Raw genomic sequence first — 18,036 nt, 5'->3', positions numbered from 1 at the left:
AAAGAAAGGAACTTGATAAAGTAGAAGGCACCGAATACGATTACTCAGTTACACAGTTGAAACAGGTGTCACTGACCCCTTGTTTGTAGTCTCCAAAGAGTAAGGTAATTACTGGAAACAGTCTGGGATTCAACTTGTCAAGTTTGACCGGGACTGCTTCACTGAGAGTACCACATAGACGTACCCACCCCCTAACCCCACCGACTAATCACTCTGATGGTTACACATTGCTAGTTGTAAAACTCTTTAAAGGAATTAGGAAATCCCATCCGTTGTCGAGAGCCATAGCTATAAAATAGACATATACATGTAGAGTACTTGAAACTTAGCCTGCATCTGTAAGCTTGGCCGAAAATCTTAACATAGGATTTGTGGCATCATTAAAGGTAAAATGAGAGCATGGATCTCCCTCCCAAGAAAAACGACGTCTGTCCACATGAAACGAATAAGTTTTCTCACACGTGACATCTGTCTGCATGTTTTATATAACTCATAGAGAACCTATAAATTGCAATCAAATTTATCCACGGTTTTGTTATTACAGTCCCCTTCAAGAACAGGAATTTTTCAGAACATCCCTCAATGCGCTATGTTTTGTGTATTCGTGTGCGCAAGAATCCCACTCACAAATTCACTTACACTGTCCTGAAACGCCGAATAAATTAAAAATGGTGTAACTATTATTTTAAAAAATACATCATTTTACAAAAACGGTCAACAAAAAAGACAACTTTTCTCTGATTTTGTATACATTTTATTTCATCAAGTTAAGTACTGATCAATGAAACACTTCTGTCATACAAAAATATAGCTGTTGTACATTCTGTTGATATAAATAAAGAAATCTCCAATTTTGTTTTTTTTCTCTCTCTCTCTTAAAAAAAACTCCAAAACCAAAAACAACAAAAACACAATAATTTTGCCAGGATAAACTCACATAAATAAAAAATAATTTTACATCCCCATGATAAGTGTGATATTACCTAATACCCACGCCCCCTTAACAAAAGATGATTCCAGTGAATTAACGGATACTCCACTAAGCCCCTACCGACGCTGTTCTTCAACAAATGAAGCAAACAACGGATGACTCTTCTGCACGTGGACGGTGCATGCGATTTCATGGTAACTCACACATCGTTGGAGCTGGAGGTGCAATCAGTAAAACCGTGAAGAATTCAAATGGTCATTAAATTAATATAATTCATTCCATCCGTACACGATCGCTTTGTTTGTATTACCTCGCTGAGCAAGACAGATAACGTTTCTGAAGTGACAAAGTTGAATTCGGCTCATTCGATGCAAACTTGATCTCATGAAAGTGTCAGCTATAAATATATAGTTTCAACTGAGAGATATGAGTGTCAAAAGCTGTCCGTAACCTTTGGCACCAGCGCGGTGTATGATGACGATACGCATCAAAGTGAAAAAAAAAAAGAACCGAGAACAATTAAACCAGAGATCAAATTCTGTCCTTTTGCGGACCTTAACTTTCTGCACTGTACTCTGCTATGCACATAAAGAACTGTGTACATGTATTATAACTGCATCTGCATTATTGCAATGTGGTGAAATGTCAGACAACTTCACTGACAAGGAACTAATGTAGACAAGTTTTTGCTTGTCGATTGTTCCTCAGCCCAGCAAGCTGAAGTGGCCTGTGTGCACCAGTGTTTAAAAGGGGTCTTCTACAATACACAAAAACAACTATCTTTGCCTTTCATTTTACTCTCAAAAAAAAACCTCTTTTTTTTTATGAGGAATGGGTGGCAATGTAAACAAAATGTACAATGCACCACTTTCGGACAGCACTGATGGATGGGGGTGGGTAGGAAATAGGGCCACGCCCCAAAAGGGAAATGTTTGGTCAACATTTTCATTTCCCTCCACTGTACAAAAACATGCAAAAATACTTAAAACTCAGCCTCCATAGTTTATGGTCCCCTTGAACAAAATTTGCTCGGCCCCCCAAGAACGGCTCTGGAGCTGTCCTTGTCAGCGTATTTTAAATTGCTGACTAAACCCGGTCCTACCGTCTCCGGCTTTCCTAAAAAATGAAGAAAGACAGTTCAAAAGAAGTCTGACGACTCATTGAAAAATAGACATAAGAAAGACTAGATTTCACAAATAATACTGCAAAAAACACTTGTACATTTTGCTTGAGAGAAAGCTTCAACTAGGATAAAACCTTCAGGTCCTCTGACATTTTGCAATTTGTATATTTAAGGTCACTATAGTCAGTGAGCAGTTTACAGCAGTTTTTAGTATTTCCCAAAGAGCTTTGACGTTAAATTTCAGGAACGAATACTCCCTTTTCAAAAAAGGAATTGATGAAAATATGGAAAAAGGTTGTACATACTTGGTCCACAATGCCATGAGAGGCCATATGAGCCTTGAGGAGTGATTTATACCTGACCAAAAGAAGAAAAAAAAGAAAAAAAAAGTGACATCACCGCCTTGGTGACCAGAAAATGTATGATGGTGTTCATTCCCTTAAAAGAATTTAAACTGTTCCGAGAGTTACACCTGCCTGTTGCTACTTGTGATAAACATATTTGATCTATTTCAGCCTGTAACACTGTAGCCCTGGAAAATCACAAACGCAGCAGTCTTGGTTTCCCAATAAATGCCTACTTCCATCTACGAGTGCACCCGGGAAAGAGCTGGAAGGTGACGACTAGATCAACGCTACGACCTAAGCTAAGAGTTGACTTCCATCACCAGGACCCGGCTTGACAGTGGCATGAAAACAATGCTCACAGTTTTTTTTAAACCACCATCCATCAAATTATACAGCCAAGCTGAAACTAATATCACATTCAGTGTAGGGAAAACCTGACCTAAGCTGAAAGTATGTCAACTTTAAGAAATATCCCCCAGCACCCCTAATCAACCAACAAAACATTCTTGAATACGAGAGACTGAAACCACAGTTTAATAACTTTTTTTACCTCCAAAATCCCAGAACAATTAACGCAGTTTCCAGCACCGTCTGACTAAAGACAGCCACAGGGATATGCTGCAAAACTCAAATGCATGTCAGATGTTTCTTCCTCCCATGGGAGCAGTTGTCAAGTGATGGACTTCTCCCACGGCTGTGTCCAGCCCAGACACAAGAGTCCATGAAGGAAGAGAGAGATTATCAAGACAAAGAGGTTAACAAGAAAGGCATGGAGCCTCTGGGAACACAAAGACAGCGGGCAAAATCTAGTCCAAAGGATGAGGAGAGTTGTGGCGAATGAATCTGGCCCTGTTTCATGTTTTCTACCTCAATGACACCCGGTACATACTCAGACCTAGCTGACCCGTTCACACCTGATCGGTGAACACACTTTCCTTGGAAGATAAGATACTGACAGCTCGGTCAGTCCTCAGAAAAACCCCCAGGTCCAAGCCCCTGATCACCATATCCCCCAAACCACAAAAGGGACTAAACAGCCAACAACACGGGCATCAAGGTTCATGTGAAGTGATTAACAGTTAAGCGCTCCTCCAAAACCTCCTGGTAGATTTTGAAAGACAAAGAAAGAGATCTGGTAGAAGTCCCCATTGGAATGCAGGATCAAAAGTAACGGAGCATATTACAGAAATGCACACTCCAAATTGCCACATCAACTTTTCTGTCAAGCACAGTGCGACATTACAAAAACCAATTATGACACACTGACTTACGAAGTATGACTGAATATTTTAAAGCATCCTCCAATTATTATAGGCCAACTGTACTCCAGCTAGAACATCTGTGAGTGGTAAAGAATAAATAGAATTGATGAAATTCATTCTATAAACTAGTGACCTGAAAGGTAAGATTGAAAATTGCAAAGCCCCTTGAATTACAATACTGTAATCTTACTCCAGCTAGCGCAGCCGTGATTCTAATGAATTCAACCAATTTATGAAATTCATTCTGCATTAAGAAAATACACATATGATTTTCATTATTTTATCAAAATGGTCTCCATGACATGAGATAATTGCTCTGTATATGTGATCAAATCTTGCAAAAGTTATCATCCGGCTGTTTTTCCAGAAATTTTATCTTATCTTGCATTAGAAAGAGCAAATTGAGCTGTTTTGTTTTGGGACATCACTCAGTTCCGTATCTTGATGAAAATGGCTGCTACATAGGCAAAAAATGTTGAGGGGTCCTACTGACTGACATAGTGCAAGATTCTGTTCATGGTCTGTAACCCAAACATGCCTTTGTTAATTAGCACCATGAGTGCCGTTCATGGCGGATACCGGCGCTCTATAAATTTTCATTATTTTTATTTAGCAACTTACAGCTTCATTTGTTAGGTTGGGGTACATATAAACAAAACCTCAGGCAATACCAATTTATGCTGATTTATCTTTTAGAGAATAACACCACTTAAACAGCTTTTCCTGGATATAAAAAAAAGGATATTCTTGCAAAATATACAGAGATTACACTGGACATGTACATGTAGTTAGCCAATACTGCAAAAATTAACCTGTCTTCAAAGTCTGCACATCAATACCAAAAAAATACAACAAATCATTGCATTTTGAATGAGACATCTGTATGTTAAACATTTTACTAAGAAAAATTTCAGATCTGTTAACACCAATATTCAAAAGAGACCTAGATTTTAAAATCTGGGCCTTACGTTTATGCCCATAACCCCTCAGTCCAGTTGAACTTGGTACACAAACAACAACACTCATGAATAATTTAGTATACACGATTCTCAATGGTACGTTTTCTGCTAATACTCAATGTCTACAGTTTGTAATATGCAACGGTGGACATTTTTAATATGGTTTCCCGCAATGCACGCCCGAGTTGTTGGCTAATTCCTTAGAAGGTTAAACAACAAACATTAAGCCAGTGTTCGAATTGTACTTCATTGGCTACTTCACTGTGCTTTTGAACCTTACAGACGCTGTTATCAAACCACATCTAGTGGCTGATTACAGTCAATAGCAGGGCGCCCTCATGTGATTGTGACATGACATGCAACTAAAGGTTTATGGTGGCCATGGGACTTTCTGCTGGCCTCTATAATCCACAGGTGGGCGCACAGAAGAAAAACTATGATCGAATGTGAACGAACACTTGTGATAAAATTTACAATTTTCAGTCCAGTACAAATGTGGCTTTAAAATTACAAATGAGTAAACCGTCCAAATTTCCATCGCTGGCCAAGAATTAATGCAGAAAAAAAGGTACGTAAAACAGTATGCTTTGACACTGGACTGTCATTCTCAAATACAGAGCTCAAGATGGGCAATACTTCTCATCAATAACGGAAGGCATGCACACAAAAATCAACTCTCAAAGTTATCTGTAAGCAGTACTCACATACAGGCTCTTACAGCTGAGCCTGTTATGACATAGAAACCGTAGCGGAGAGGGGGAAGCATGACTGTGGATGGGTGCACGAGGGGGTGTGGCTTCAATTTGGGGAGGTTCATATCATTGGTCAAGTCGAGCTTGATGCCATTCAAACTGACGTATCTGCATAAAAACAAAAGGCGAATTAGAAATGAATTAGCAATCTGTGCCGGTTGCACTACTGCGCAGCTTAAAAACAGTTCCATTCCAGCATTAGTGCAGAAGTGTCATTTTGAGCGTCTAAAGAGAAACATCAATGAAACTGCACTGAATGTAACATTCAAGGTCCATCAATCCAGGGAGTAGGTTACCAAAGTGTAACAACCCCCACTTTATGACATTACAAAGACTACACTTTTTCTTGGTTTACACTCCAATCGAAATAAATACCACAATGCTAAGACACGTACCCATCTCTTAGGAATATAACATCACTAGGCTATGTACAGCCATTAATGGGGTCTTGGAGTCCTTAGATTTATTGAAGAATTGAGCTATGGCTAACGAAACCTGCTCAACAGGCTGCGTATTGCTCATTGCTCAGTTTTGGGTACAGATCGTTCTTTCACAATTTTAGTCTTTACATCATGAGGCAAACTGCTCAATCAAGAGTCAATATATTAAATTGTCAGGTTATGTCGGGCTTCAAGTCAGGCAACACGTATCGAGGCAACCGGGGTGTGCACAAATCCAATGAAACGTCTCTGTCAAAATGCATCTGCATGATTACTTTTACAGACGGAATGACTTGTGATGACCCATAACTTCAGGGCGACTCGTCCAAGTTTCAGGTTCACCAATCACACAGGCTTCTTTAAATTTTCAAAACAGTTGTATTTTGCCAACTTTATGATTTTGATGACCCCAGGACCTGAGTTACCTCGCATGCAGACCATCATCCCCATATGGTGTCAGTGAGTACTCTTCGATGGTCTTCTCTGCCAGACTACCTTGTAAACTCAGCCGTATTCCCTTTGTTTTGTCCAGGTTCAGGGCGAGGATGGTAACATCTCCACGTCTGTATCTTGAATTTCTAAAATAAAAAAAAATTAGCTGGCTGTACGTCTCTAGTATGGCATCATTTGGTTGGGTATACGTGAATAATGAATACCTAATGACATCTATTGTTCTGATTATATGAATATGAATTAGATTTCAAGCTGTTTAAATTCAAGCTACTACTAAGAAATAGCCTATGGTAAAGCTCAGCGATTGTCTATGATACACATGCAGATATGGCGATTGATTATGAAGATGACATGCTGATCTGCAAGTCGTGACTTAATAGACGGGCTCTTCTTATCGTTGCCTTGGATAGTTATTGAAAAACATGGTATGGAGCAGTGGGTAACAAACGTTTCACTAGCCACTGGAGATCCATTGCTAGGAAAATTGCACCCTCTCTTGGTCTACCTCAGTGCCCATAGGGGTGGCTGATAGTTACCAACCAATGGATAGCTTTGGTGTGTTTCCTCATTGAGAGTGTGTCGCAAACTCCATAGCCTGCTCTGGTATCAGGGTTCCCAGTATCTCACGAAAACAGAATTTCTTGATGAACTTCCAAAATTCTAGGGTAACTATTCTGACCTTTTTCAATTTGACATGACTAAAACGCCACCACAGCTGAACGGCCCAGTGAATATAAAAACAGACCGACCACTCTCTCTTTTGGACCAATGCAACTCCCAGACTTTTTCCCTGATTGGCAACATTCTTCTCAAATTCCCTGACTAGAAAGAGGGAAATTCATTTTCCAGGTTTAGCCTGGTTTCCAGGATGGCTTGGAACCCTGTGGTACTGAGCCAGATAACTTTCATTTCAGAGTTGTATTCAGGTCCTTTTTGGAGTCCCCAAGGAAAATTAACATAACCTTGGGAGGTAGGAACCAGACCAAAATGCCAAGACAATGTTGGCCGAGTTGCCTTAATAAGGAGTACACAGCGCGCTTGAGCGTTTGGGCATACAGATGTCAAACGGGTATGCAGGAAATATACACATACTTGCAAAAGGACTTGGACTTCCTTTCATGCTTATAAACATTTCTGGCATGTACCTTTTCGAAAAAACAGATTTACAGATTAAATAACCAAATTGAAGGCAGCAGTACTTTGAAAATAATGCCTATTTATTTTCAAGCTTGATTCCCACTGAGTCTTTTCGTATTTGGGTACATTTGTTTTGACAGGAACACTGACTTTTATGCGCACAGCACACACATATCAGAGGTTGGCATGAGGAGAATGTATTTCGTACCTTGTTTGGCTGCAGTGGGCATAGATGCGCAGACTGCTCCCACCTTGGTCTATTGTCACATTCAACACTCGCTGTCCCACAAGTTTCTTGTGAAGATATGCCACCCAGTATGCCTGACATGAACACCGAGAAAGTGAATAAAAACAAGAGACAGAACAATATGGTTTTGGTATCGCTGTATGTCCAGTGCTTTCTGAAAGCTCTCGGCAAAAAATTCAAGAGCTTGCTTGAGTGGGATATGAACCCACAACCTCTGGCTTATTAGTGAAGACATCTGGACCATATGACTGCTAAGCCAGCTGGATGGTTAAATCCCTTAATTTCAGCTGGAAACAGGAATGTCTGAGAACAGTGTAATGTTACAGTGAAGTCCCCAAAAGTAGGACCCACAGCCCAAAGTACGCGTGCATGATGGGAAAGTTCAAATGGATTCCTCTTAATAATCTATCTGTAAGTTTCTTAAGCTGTGACTGGATTCTTTTTGCAAGCTTTTGTGCATTAACAGAATGGATGTGCTTACAAGGGGCTTTACGGTGAGGTATCCTAGAACTGTCCCAAAACCTAATAATGTCAAAATATCAAGTTCAAAGATACTTGTAAACTTTACTGACAAATTTGTTTTTGCTTTCAACATGGGTGTCAAATTTTATAGATAGTTGGAGCCCCATGCTCCCTTTAAAATTTGAAGGGACATTAGGTCAGGCGAGCAAGGTACCAGGTTGGCCTTAGAGCATTAACTGTGGATGTGGACAGCTGTTCTGTTATGTTGTTTGATTCCATAAACACTGATCTGGCTCTTTCCTTTTACACCAATTGATTACACCAAGACACCGGTATGGAATTCAGTTCACTTACGTAAACAACTGTACCCCACCAGACAAAATTTCAAGCTTTCCCTTGGCCTAATGTGCACATCAAACATGGACACACTCATCGGGGATTCATTTTGTAATGCACGTTAGGCACTGCAAGTAGTACGATACAGCTCAGTGGTGTTATGCAAGATGAACTATCATCTCACTTACAGGTCTGGGCTCTATGTTGGAGTTGTTGACAAGGCCAATGAACCTGCCAATGAACTGCTGTTTCATGATGGCTTCCAAGCCCTCCTGAGCACTCACTCCCAACTTGTCCAGAAACCTGGAAACAAGAACACATAGTTCACACGACTGAAGAGTTGGAAACGCAGAGTATGTATACCAACGATAAGAGCGACAATGATCATGACAATGACAGAAAATGATTACGACAGCAATGATTGATAACGATTTGCTGTTGTCCTTTCCTGATGTGATACCACAAGCACATGTGTATAATTAGTGCTACCAACGAGACTGTGAACAAAATTTCCACAATTACTAGGATGGGGCTCAAACCCATAACCAAATACATGCCAGAACTAGGCCATACAGCAACTGTTTTCATTTGGGTTTGGCATTCACAGTTTTTTTTTGACAGACACGGTACCATGATTTCCATGGCTGCACATAGAAAGCCCATCCTGAAGATAGCTTAGATGTCTCATCAGTTTTAAACAGAACTTGCTGTGATAAGGTGGTTGGTTAATATCATATGTAACACAAGTCTTCTTTACAATAGATTATGCCTGAGCAGCACTATCATGTAACTGATTTGAAAACAAACCTCTTTAGGACAATATTAAAAGGCTGTCAGAAATAGGTTAAATTAAAAATTCTTTTTTTGTTTAAAGAAAGCATTGTGTCGTTGAGCCAATGCGTATGGTACAGTGTTACAGGATTCACAGTGAAGGATTTGTCATTAATAAGTAAAAAGCTAAGAAGCCACAAAGAACTGAGGAAATTCAAGTTGAACAAGGCTTTGTAGTTTTTTCAATTTTTGTATTGTCATGCATGGGATTAAGCAAAGGTTAAGAAAATGGCTAATCAGAGGAAAGTCTGTGTACCTGTATGAGTTTCTAGATTAAAAAAACCCCAAACTCCAGAGCTACCAACTTACGGAAAACCACCAACATATCGATCTGATATTCCTGACACACCACCAGGGACAGAATCTCCCGTCTCCGTCAGCCAGATCCTGGGAGTTGACTGCGGACGATACTGCCTGACAATGTTCCTTATCGCTCTGATCTCACCCCTCAGGACGTCGAGGGTGGTGGGATTGATGAAGTCCTCCAGCTTGGCCGTGCGGGAGGACAGGTAGTAGCTATGGAAGGTGGTCACATTGGTGCAATCCCCACACTTCGACAGGAATCTGTCAACACGGACCCCGCTTTTCTTATTAAACCTTTTCGGGGGGGGGGAGGGGATGGGGACATCTCTATGTCTGACAGAGTTCGCCATTTAGTTACATATATAACTTCTGTGCTCAGGCACGGTGGAATTTAGAATGACACCTGTCATCTGTGATGATGTACTAACATGGTCTCAACTGATACTGTGGGGAATTAAATGTTCTTACAATTTGAACTCGTCAGAGTCTAACCCTCCCAGATATTACCAAATCCGTTGCAGGAAATTTTGGAAGTTTTTGCAGGATTAAGGATGACAAAATATAACTGCCGCATGGGGCTTGGTGAAGCTACAACGAATCACAGTGGTTTGATTTGGAGGACTCTGTGAATTTGCAGCCAATACTGACCACATTGGATGGATTGGAGTTGGGGTGAAGATTATGCCCTTCTGGATTTCCCAAAGATGCATGTCCATTTTGTTTAAGATATTTGGTCAATAATTCAATGACAAACAACTTAGAATAAATTGCATGAAGGTTGAACTTAAGCCCTTGTCATATCAGCATCAAAGAAAGAGAGATAGGTTTACTGGCTGAATAAGTTCAATTAATTGATATTTTAAATCAGTCTGACATAGGAAAGTAGACAGAAAACTTCAACATCTGTAGGGAAAGTTTTGTAATATTGAAAATTTATTCTTTTTTAAAAGATTTGCAGAAACGACAAAAATTCCTTCTTCTCTTGAGCTTGGAACATTTACTTATGAGGATTGCCTGAGAAAATGCGAAGTGACATATTAGACAGATGCGTCACCACCAAGGCACACACCTGATGAGGTTGGGACGCTAACCAACGCTTATCAACTCTCACTTATGTAGCAATGTACAATTTACCCCTGCAAGAACTTGACCGCAGAGAATCCCAGCAAGTGTCGTGGCTGCGTGACATCTGGGCCAATGATGAGGGCATCTGCGTACTGCTTTCTGGCATTGAGGAGAGCTCTCAACTTGATGTAGTCTGCAGCCACTTGAGGGGCGGTGATGGTCACTCCCTCTGAGTGTTGATAGGCATTGGGTTCTGTGACAAGGACGGATTGAGAGACAGTAGCGTAGCAGTATTAATGAAGTGGCAATTTGACCAACGCTTTTAGGACAGGTCGCATTCAGCATAACTGATCTAGTCTTCATTGTTTAGAATGCATTTGACCAGAGTAAGTCCACCAACCCATACAAGTTTTCCCACAGTTCTTGTGCAAATCTGAAGAATGCAAAGTCTAATTCCAATGACCAACGTCTTGTCTCTCTTGACCAGAAGAAAGGGGTTGTGTGGTGTGATGCATCTGCCCACTGTTTCCCTCGAAAATGTACCAAATATAACCGACATGTGGCAGTACCTTCAAGTCCATTGTGGATGCTATACCTAAGGCAATGGTGTCAAATTTTGAAAATGTAATATGACGTTGTATAAAAATTCAACAGCACTTCACACACTAGAAGGCATCCCTGTAATTATAAATAAGCGAACTGGGGTGAAAGACAGATAGAAATTTGAGTAATCATTACATTTTTGGTATCTAAATGTTCTGTCAGGTAGTATTTTGGCACAGGACTGCATAGGAACAGTATGGACGGAAGCACTGTTACCATTTCCCATCTGCCAGACCGGCACTGTGTAGTTCATGGCTGTGTTGTAATCCAGTAACGTTTTGAAGTTGGTTGGGTCCCACTGGCCATTTGTCCGCAGGAATTCATTGATGTCAAAGATGAGATCCCAGCCCAACAAGCGACTGAAATTATTGATTTCATCCCAGTCTCCACCTGTCAAAGAACCATCATGACATCATCGATGATATTTCTCCTACTCCTACTTGACAATGTCAATGATACAAACTTCTATTTTCTTTTTCCTTAATGTTCAAAAGGGCCACCTACCCTCTGAGGGCCACTTTCACTTTAAGGAGTGGAGCATGAATGTATACTGGAAGTCTGCACTTATAAATATCAAACGCTAGAGGTTTCCTAGCTACAAGCCTGTTTGCACTGAGAGCAGACAAACAGAAGGATAGGGCAAGGAACTTGTATTTTGAAAACCAAGCAATTTTTCAAAGATGTCGTAACACAACAATGCATTCCGGCTAATCAGTGGTCTTGTCAGTTCTGGCATAAAGATTGACAGACATGGTTCCTTATTATGTCTCAATTCTTCGGATGGGATTGCTATCCTAGCAAGTCAGCAAGTTGGATATCGAGAGGGTTTCTACTTTGCATGTAGTGTAAAATAGTACTCCCTGTCAATGCTTTCCTGATACCACTCTTCTCTGTAAATGGGCCTGAGCTGAGATCCACATGAATAGGTTGTGATTTGACTTGTGTAATTAGACCTGCAAACCACGACAGTTGCAAAAAAACCTGACGTGAGATGTGAAGAATTTGGACAGACTGACACCCCACAAAGTCCCTGCCAAATTGTCTGATGCCACTTACACAAAGGAGCATTTTTAGGAACACTCTTTAGACACAGAATTGTTTGTTTCAGTTTTATAACAGGACTGCTGAATGTAAAGCTGTGCCTTCTTTTCCATTTTGGATGGTCTCTTTATTCCTCAACCCGACGATAACAACAGGCATGCAACTTGGAAATACCAATCTTTCCAAGACTTTGTGCAGTGTTTTTCAATTTTCATGAGTGGGAAGGGAAAAATGACCCAAATCAGCTAGGTTCAATGCCCGCATGTTACAAATGCAAACAATAATTGCCTGCCATTTTTTGGTCAGGCAAGGACAGAGGACAGGGTGGGGTTGGTGAGGAGGGGGGGAAGGCATTTCCATCACTGACTTTTTCACTGGTACACAGCCGAATCTAGACATGAAGATCATTATTGTAAAGAGTAAATCCTGAGTGTTTTGGAATTCCTTTTGTGTTAACTTTCAGGTCCTTTTCTAAAGAGATTTTGGTTACAACAATGTAACCGGTGTAACTAGTTTGGCAAGTCCCAACAATTTTGTTAAGTTGAGAGTTGACTACATGCACTCTACAGGCACCATAACGGACCTTCAACTCATCCTGGCAACTTAAAGAAAGCAAAATAGATAGTTTAGGGCCATGAACAAACATACCTGTACTGCCACTGAGTCAGATCATGTTATTGTTAAAACCATCCTACAGATCCAAAGAAAGTCAGTAAGTCAGTATTTCCAAAGATATGCCTTGGAGTTATGCACGGGCCACAGAGAGCATCCTCAAAAAGAGATCAGTTGTCGCACCCGTTGGGGTGGGGGTGAAGTGGGAGGGAGGCTACAACAGCAGCCAATAATCAAGTGAGAGATTGGTGTCTATGAAGACATGGGAGATGGAGAAGGGATGAAAGTAAAGATGGCCACATCACTGATTCTCTCTGCAAATGTTTGGAAGCTACTCAGTACTTCGGTTTGTAAATTATCTCATACTGTAGTCAAATGATAACACATTTTCCACTGAATACATTATAAATTATTCATAATGTTTATGACCTATCCATAGCAACACTTACATGTACTTTAGTATTTTCATTTATTAAGTAACTCTTAACGTGTTCTGCTGCTTTGTAATATAAGTTTATTGTGCGGTTAACAAAGTGTAACGAAAACCCAAAAATCTGCTCCAAAAGCAAATGTTAAAGTGACATTATATTAATTCACACCTACCTGTGAATGTAAAATTTTTGAATTTGAGTTGCTCTGCATCCAGGGAAGTTTGCTTGAAGAATGCAAAATTGGCCCGACTTCCTCCCAAGCGTAAATAGGAAGGAGACAGACCCTCACCGAGAGTATGCAGTTGTCTCGACCTGTGATGGCCCCCCCCCAAAAAAATAATTTGGGTTTAAAATCCGATCTGAAAACAGTGACATCACTGATGAAAAAATTTGGACAGATTCCAGAAATGGTGTTTCCCAATTCAATTTTGAAATTGAAAGAACAGCCATCGCACTTTGTGATAGATATGAGCAAAAGAGGGACAGATATGAAAAGCAAACGGCGTTCATGTACAGGGGAGAGGTTAAGGGTGGGGGAGGGGTTAGGGCTGGGGAGTGGTTAAGGGTGGGGAGTGATTAAGGGTGGGGAAGGGTTTGGGCTGGGGAGTGATTAAGGGTGGGGGAGGGGTTAGGGCTGGGAGTGATTAAGGGTGGGGGAGGGGTTAGGGCTGGGGAGAGATTAAGGGTGGGGGAGGGGTTAGGGCTGGGGACAGATTAAGGGTGGGGGAGGGGTTAGGGCTTGGGAGTGGTTAAGGGTGGGGGAGGGGTTAGGGCTGGGGAGTGGTTAAGGGTGGGGGAGGGGTTAGGGCTGGGGAGAGATTAAGGGTGGGGGAGGGGTTAGGGCTGGGGACAGATTAAGGGTGGGGGAGGGGTTAGGGCTGGGGAGAGATTAAGGGTGGGGGAGGGGTTAGGGCTGGGGAGAGATCAAGGGTGGGGAGGGGTTAGGGCTGGGGAGAGATTAAGGGTGGGGGAGGGGTCAGGGCTTGGGAGTGGTTAAGGGGGGAGGGGTTAGGGCTGGGGAGTGGTTAAGGGTGGGGGGTAGTGCTGGGGAGTGGTTTAGGGTGGGGAGGGGTAAGGGCTGGGGAGTGGTGAAGTGTGGGGAGGGGTTGGGGGAGGGTTTAAGGGTGGTGGAGGGGTAAAGGGTTAGAGGGTTGGGTTGGGGGAGGGGTTAAGGCTGGGGGGGAGATAAGAGGACGTCCTTTGTATGAAATTCACTGGTTAAAAGTTGCTGAAGTATTTTCGTATGTTGATGGTTTCAATTCCACTCAACGAAGATTTCTTCTCAAGGTCTCTTGGAAAGTGCTAGGGCATACATACATACGGGATGGAGGGACCCCCTATTAAAAAGGATTTATTCAAAAAAGCTTGATAACTGCAAAGAATCTTACTGAAGGTGGTCATCTTGCCAGTGCTTGCGTAAGTCCCCTATCGTGAAGGCCACAGAAAGAAACCTTTTGTCTGTGACGTGGATGATGTCCTTCGTATTAACTGTCACTTGCACATCAACAGCATCATTCTTGCTTGAGAAAGGTTGTTTCCTAGTGTGTTCACACGGAAAGAGCACTTGTTTTAATCGCATTTTTGCTGAGAAAAGTCTTGAAATCCTAAATCTCTTATTTCGTGGAAATCAAATGGCACATTCTCCAGGAATAATTGATTAACGTGAATGTCGTGAAGTACGTAACACTGGTTAGGCGTTGCACCATCCTCAATCCGATGAAATCTCAAAAATCTTCCAGTAGATTGGGGAGTATCTTAAAATCATGAAGATCTCGATTTTTAACAGGATTCAGAAACACGTTATCAAAAGTGGCCGACCATTTCAAAGCCCAACAAATTATAAGCTGTACTATCTGGAAAATATTATTTACATTAACAATGCAAATTCTACAACTTTCATTAATTCAAACCTTTATGCTGACAAACTGTTTAATTTGTATCCCTTTGAAGCATAAAAAGATTTTACAGTGGGAGAGCCTCAAAGGGAATTGTTAAACAGTAAGAACAGGAAGCCCCACAAATGTATATACTGTTCATTTGAGGTCTTGAAATAGGGAGGTCAAGATGAAAAATGACCCCCCCCCAAAAAAAGGGTCCGAAATTGGTTGAACCAGGTCCTCTGTTCAAGAACAACGGACTGGCAAAATGTGGTAACTTTTTCCTCAGCATGCATCATGAAAAGTGCTCAAGCATAGAAATTGGTACAAATAATGGAAGGGTGAATATTACAATAATATTAAATATATTAAACAATATTAAAGAATGGGGAAATATGGAACACTCCTAAATCCACTATAATCCACTCTTGCTGTAATAATGACAAGGAAAATCGGTAAAACAACTGAGTTTTAAACCTTTTATACTAACAAATGAAGAGTTTAAAATTTACAATTTCCCAAGTGGACACACATTTTTGTCTGCACTGCTGCTTCACAGGATAGACAGGAAACCAACGCAACGGTAACAATCACCATGCTGAGTCTGTCCACACACTGCCCTCTTAGCAAGGATGCTTGGCGAACAGCCCTCATGTTTAATGGAATCTGCATTATAAATTGAAACAGAAAGCAAAGCATAATTATTAAACTAAAATGAGTTTCTTTATTTTTATAATTAGTTTAGATTTATGACAAAACTTTTCACCACAGAATGCACAAGTATAATATAGTCAAACCTAATTCCTAAGAGGCCCATTGGACTTGGCAAATTACCTTGTTATAACCAGAACCTTTATTATTCAGGAATGAAAACAACGATAAACAAAGAATGAGGATCTAAAAAAATCCTTGTTATAAGCAGAATCTTGTATTCACAAGGTTTGACTTTAAATTGTACAAACTGGTACATCTACAAGTCATTCCACACCACAGGCCGGGGTGGAATGGCATATTATTCTTGCTTGGAGCTTTATTCAAGGTGGGAATTCATGACAGTTTCACTCACTTTTTGTAGACTCAACTTTTTCCCTAGGGAGTCAAAGACTAACAGCAATCTTTCAACGATGACGTTTCAATTCCACATCCCAAGTGTGTATTTTCATTTTTCATGAAACACAAGGGCAGAGTTTGTCGACAACATACAAAATTACTTCCTGGTGTTTCCCCAACATTTCCCACATTCCAAAAGGGACAGCAATTACAATGAAAGGTCCTGGACGTGATGGCATAGGTCACATCATGGAGGATGTGACCATCAATGGTCATGATGCAGTACTGCTGCTTAAAGGTGCACGAAGGACGGTGAGCCGTGAAACCCCGGGTTCAGGCCTGCACATGGCCTTTCCCAGGTTTACATTTCAACTACATGTAGGCCTAATCCAAAACTGAAAGGTCGAACATGTCAAGAATACACCAGACCTCACATAACGCATACAAAATAATAAATACGAGGATTTCTAGCACATTTGAAAAGGCATACCGCCAATTCCACCTTCTGAATATGATGCAGAGCAGTTCTCATAGTCATACTAGGACACTTTTTCCATCTTAAATCTTCCATCAGGGCCTAGCATTACTAACTAGTTCTGACATTTCCTACCTCCATGCGCAGTTACACTGTAGAGCTGATTGTGTTGTTATAGGTCGACAGGTAGAATTTCTTACCCGAGGGAACTGTCACGTTATTCATTGTTATTGACAATATTAAAACACGTGACGGTACGTACACAGAGCACGTCATCATAACCAAAGGTGTTGGGCGAATCTGGCTTCACTGCTGCGTGCACGTACGGACGTCCGCACGGGGTAAGCGACCTATGTACCTGTACGTACGTGTACACGCACAATACGACTAACGTCGCCCAACCAGGGATAGTTCGCAAGCTGCAGGTCCGCATATTGACTTGGACATAAAATGACCACAAGTGGGGTCCGTGCGTAATTACACCACTCAAAACAAGTAAGGACCACTTTTTATTTTGTGTATACTTTTTATATGAGATATTTTACTGCTGAGAATGGGCATTTGATGTTTTGAAACATTTTAAATTTTTTTATTCCAACGAGAATACCATGTAGACAAACAAAAAAATGAAAGAACTAGACCCCACTCATTGCTTGGAGAAAAATTACAAATTAAGAAAAAAGTTGTTCTTACCTTTTTTTGAGTAGTGCAGGTTTGGATCCCACTTTGAGTCGTTCGTGGCAAATTCGGTTCCAATCCAGAGGGAAAGATCGCCACAAAGATGAAAAAGTGTGAGCGAGCCGCGATTTTTTTCCGTAGGTTGATGAGTCGAAAACATGAGTTATTCCTGAGGATTCGATTACTGTCAACCGAACTCCAATGACCCACCATACATATACTGTACATGAACTTGTACCGCATGAGCACAGTGGACATATACATGTAAGCACACTTTTACCGCGGGCAAGATTTCCCCTTTGAAAAAGTGTTTGCATCCCCGGGTGCCCCCCACTACTGAGTTATGCCACTGGATAAACCTATCAAAATGGACATTTCTCTAATTGAATTTGAAAAGGGTTGCATTTTCAAGTCTTTTAGTGTTTAGTGGTATGTGTATTATGTGGTGTTCCGATAGCTGCGTGGGATTTTTTAACACATCTTGCATCATTCTTTACTTTTATCTGGTTCGTAAGTGACTTAATCACAAAGGTGGACGCGCCACGATTTGCAGGCTCCCATTGGACGATCGCTGAAGTTGCGCGTAAACTTCCGTTTCCATGGTTCCATGTAAACGTCGAT

General features: G+C 41.1%; 1 protein-coding gene across 5 annotated transcripts; it reads right to left on the bottom strand.

The window, feature by feature from the left end:
- Window positions 1–731: 731 nt before the first annotated feature.
- On the bottom strand, window positions 732–17,856 carry LOC110974251 (heparanase-like). 5 transcript variants are annotated; one of them, XR_015427145.1, is made up of 14 exons: window positions 17,431–17,856; window positions 15,745–15,878; window positions 14,724–14,873; window positions 13,508–13,647; window positions 11,468–11,641; window positions 10,718–10,901; window positions 9,590–9,844; window positions 8,638–8,752; window positions 7,613–7,725; window positions 6,240–6,392; window positions 5,327–5,482; window positions 2,952–3,740; window positions 2,360–2,411; window positions 732–2,047 (listed from the first exon to the last, which is right to left on the bottom strand). XR_015427145.1 is itself a non-coding variant. In XM_087143032.1 (13 exons), exons 1-12 carry the CDS (start codon window positions 17,677–17,679, stop codon window positions 3,710–3,712), a joined length of 1,854 nt encoding a protein of 617 aa, XP_086999158.1. In that variant the 5' UTR covers window positions 17,680–17,856; the 3' UTR covers window positions 732–3,095; window positions 3,673–3,709. The 5 variants fall into 5 exon arrangements, 2 of the variants coding, with proteins under 2 accessions (XP_086999158.1, XP_086999155.1); XR_015427144.1 differs by having other exon boundaries at window positions 2,360–3,740; XR_015427143.1 differs by having other exon boundaries at window positions 732–2,411.
- Window positions 17,857–18,036: the final 180 nt, after the last annotated feature.

The sequence above is a fragment of the Acanthaster planci genome, linkage group LG01 (assembly GCF_054643075.1).
Source record: "Acanthaster planci isolate LZ-2023a linkage group LG01, COTS_SCS, whole genome shotgun sequence".
In the NCBI taxonomy this organism is placed as follows: domain Eukaryota; kingdom Metazoa; phylum Echinodermata; class Asteroidea; order Valvatida; family Acanthasteridae; genus Acanthaster; species Acanthaster planci.
This window is presented reverse-complemented; position numbering and strand designations above follow the sequence as displayed.